Source organism: Triticum dicoccoides, chromosome 6B (genome assembly GCF_002162155.2).
Source record: "Triticum dicoccoides isolate Atlit2015 ecotype Zavitan chromosome 6B, WEW_v2.0, whole genome shotgun sequence".
Classification (NCBI taxonomy): domain Eukaryota; kingdom Viridiplantae; phylum Streptophyta; class Magnoliopsida; order Poales; family Poaceae; genus Triticum; species Triticum dicoccoides.
Window position 1 is genome coordinate 438,436,858 of NC_041391.1, and position 3,149 is coordinate 438,440,006.

At 46.7% G+C, this 3,149-nt stretch overlaps 1 protein-coding gene across 1 annotated transcript; it reads right to left on the minus strand.

Annotated features, from left to right (window-relative positions):
- Positions 1-589: 589 nt before the first annotated feature.
- On the minus strand, positions 590-1,606 carry LOC119321183 (putative cyclin-F2-1). Its single transcript, XM_037594982.1, has one exon. It carries the CDS (start codon positions 1,604-1,606, stop codon positions 590-592), a length of 1,017 nt encoding a protein of 338 aa, XP_037450879.1.
- Positions 1,607-3,149: the final 1,543 nt, after the last annotated feature.

Sequence of the window (3,149 nt, forward strand, 5' to 3'; positions counted from 1 at the left end):
GACTTGTTATTTTTTATGTAGCTTGCATAAAACAGTATTTCCTCATGAAACTTCGCAGACAAGTTGTATACATCCATATGTATGTGTATTGTTTTTTTGAGAGATTTTTGAAACTTAATATTTTGAATTAAATTTTCAAATAAAGGGCTCCATGGAGTTCGAACTCCGTTAGGCATTTCCGCCTGGGGAAGCCTTTTACTTTTCTCGAATACGGGAAGCCTTTTTTTTCGAGAATGCACCGGAAGTCTTTTAGTAGCTAGGGACCTATCTTCACTCTCATGGCAGCTCTCAAAATGCAACAAAGCCATCAGACGACGACTCCATACATAACCTGAAGCATCATCATACTATATGCACAATCAAAACGAAGCTTACAGGTTAACTTCTAAATTTTTGTATGCGAAAAAAATGGGCAACCTAAATTACTCTTTGACAATTTCGTAAAATTGAAATATTGAATCTGGTAGCCGTCGGCATAGGGCATATAATTCCGCAATTCAAAGGGAGCTTGCCAATTGTACACCTGAACATCATTATTTAACACTCAGGATTCAATCACGCAACTGGCTCTCCGCCCCTAAATCTCCCATTACAATTCTTGTTCGTCTTGCAAAAAAGCTGACAAGACCGCAAAGCGAGGATCGGGATTCATCATGTACAGCGACTCAATGCCAAGGATGAGGTCCGTGGGCTTGTACCCTGTCAGCTCCGTGAATTCCCTGTTCCACTTTCGAACCTGGCTCGCCATTGGGTTCAAGATCAGCCTGGCGAGAAAGACCGCCGACGCCGCCACGGCCGATGGCATGAGCCGCAGACATCTGTAGTCCACCAGCGATTGTTCGGCGAGCTGATGCGCCAACTTCTGAACCTCCAGGTCGCTCTCTCCATTACTGTACCTGGTGAAGTGGTCCACAAAGGTGTAGGCCGTTGGTGCGCTGAGCTCGTACCTGAGCGCCGCCAACATCTTGCACTCCATGTCGATCACCTCCCTGCCGTTGGCGAACCCACAGTCGCCGGCAATTTGCGCGGCGTTCACCTTGAATATGGTGTCCCGCTCCTCATATTTGGCGGCGGTGAAGGCGGCCGTGGCTCCCAGGAGACGGAGCTCATACTCCATGTGAGCCGTAGGCAAGGTTTTTTCCGACAGGACGCGGTCGACGTAGGAGACGGCACGGTGAAGCGTGCCGGGGGCCAGGCCGTAGGACTGAGTAAACTCGTCCATCCAGATAACAAGGTTGGCGCGCATCGACGGGCTCATCAGATCCCCCTGCACCGTCTTCAGGTAGTGCGGCAACGGCGGCTCCTCGACGTTCATCTCCTGCTTGCGGAGGTTGAAGTCGAAATCGGCGTCGTAGTCGGAGAGCAGCGGACGCGTGGCCGAGTTGTTGGATTCGGTGGTATCAGAGACCGGGACAGCGCTCTCCAGGAGCAGGGATGGTACGGGCTCCTCCAAGGCCGCCTCGGAGTAGTGGTCGGCGGCTCGAAGCGCAGGAAGAGCATTGATGGCGCGGAGGTAGTCGTCGATGTCCGTCGTGTCGGCGCTGCTGCCTGATAAGGCGACGGGGATAGGGGGGCCAGAAAGAAGCTCGGAGGTGAAGGGATCCATTGCCGGGAAGGAGAATGGAGACACACGATGGTGGATGGAAGAATGCAGGGTGCGTGGCGTCGACCTAGCTATTTACTGAGGAACGCGACGTTGCGCCCGATTAACTGCATGACAACTGGAAACCGCGTGGGTCACTCACTGGGTCCAGTATTCCAACTTTACCTATGCGTTTCTTTCCTTTTTCTTTTTTCTTTATTTATTTCGTCGTTGTTTCTTTCCTTCTTAACAAGATCGTGTAGCCGCACAACAACGGGCGATCTGGGCGCCGCGCCATGATGACCTGGTTGAAATTAAGAGGACATACCTTGTTTGTTCTTGGCGTCTGGTGATTATTTTGCCGTGCACAGCGCATCGCTACGTAGTACATTTTGTTTTTCCATCAGTGCATTGAGACAGCTCTCAAAAGAGGACCCCTCATGCAATGACATCGGCTATATCTACAACATCTCAACATGATATTATATTAAATTGGAGTACAATGCATGCACCTTGAGACATTCAATAGAAGAAAACACTTCAAAAAAGTCAGAGCATCTCTAGCCGATACCTTCAAATTAAACCCCCCAAACTGCACCTTACACTTTCACTTCTTATATTTGCTCAGCTAAAAAAATGGTTCCTAGACGAGCCCCTAAAACTTAACTCCCCCAAAAAAACTCTTCGTCAAGTTTTCTAAGCTTGTGTGTATGGACTACATTTCAACTAGATATTTGCACACATAATAAATTCAAACTTAAGATCAAAGTTCGCACAATTCACGAATTTTACAAATTTAAAGTTCACAATTAAAACTATTCAAATTCAAACACACGAAAGAGTCCAAATGATGTAAAGAGCATGACTGAAGCATATCAATCAACTGGTGTTATGGAGTAGCCACTAATGCTCAACAAGATCATCTTGGACCTAGGTCTAAACTTGCGGTTCTTGATGATTCGATGTGCTGGGAGAAATTTATGTATCATCTTTGCATCGTGTTCCGGCTCAAAGGGATCCACATTGGTGATGTACTAAAAATTCTCTGTCACACCTCTCTCATCTTCAATGATCATGTTATGCAACAAGATGATGCAACATGCCATTATTTCCCATTGGATCTGTGGGTTTCAATGCTCAGGAGGGCCATGAACAATGGCAAAGTGCTTCTGCAGCACACCAATAGGTCTCTGAACATCTTTTCCTTATCGACTCTTGATGCGTTGCAAAGTGTAATCTCTTATTGCCTTGAGGACGCGCGATTGTCTTCACAAATGTGGACATGGAAGGATAGAAGCCATGTGCAAGGTAGTAATCCATCGTGTACTGACGGCCCTTGATAACATAGTTACAAGAGGGGTATCTCCAGCAACAAGAGCGAACAATGGTGATCTCGACAACACATTCAAATCCTATTGAGAGCCATGCAATCCAAATAATGAATGTCAAATCTATAGATCCTCTGATGCAACTAAGTCAAGAACCATTGTTGGATCTTTTGACTACCCTTTTGAGCTGACTTATCCAATCCGTGGAACAATTATTCCATGTCCAGTGCATGCAATAA

Bases quoted from the DNA above. Each gene is read 5' to 3' on its own strand.
- LOC119321183 (XM_037594982.1), bottom strand. From the start codon at position 1,606: ATGGATCCCTTCACCTCCGAGCTTCTTTCTGGCCCCCCTATCCCCGTC.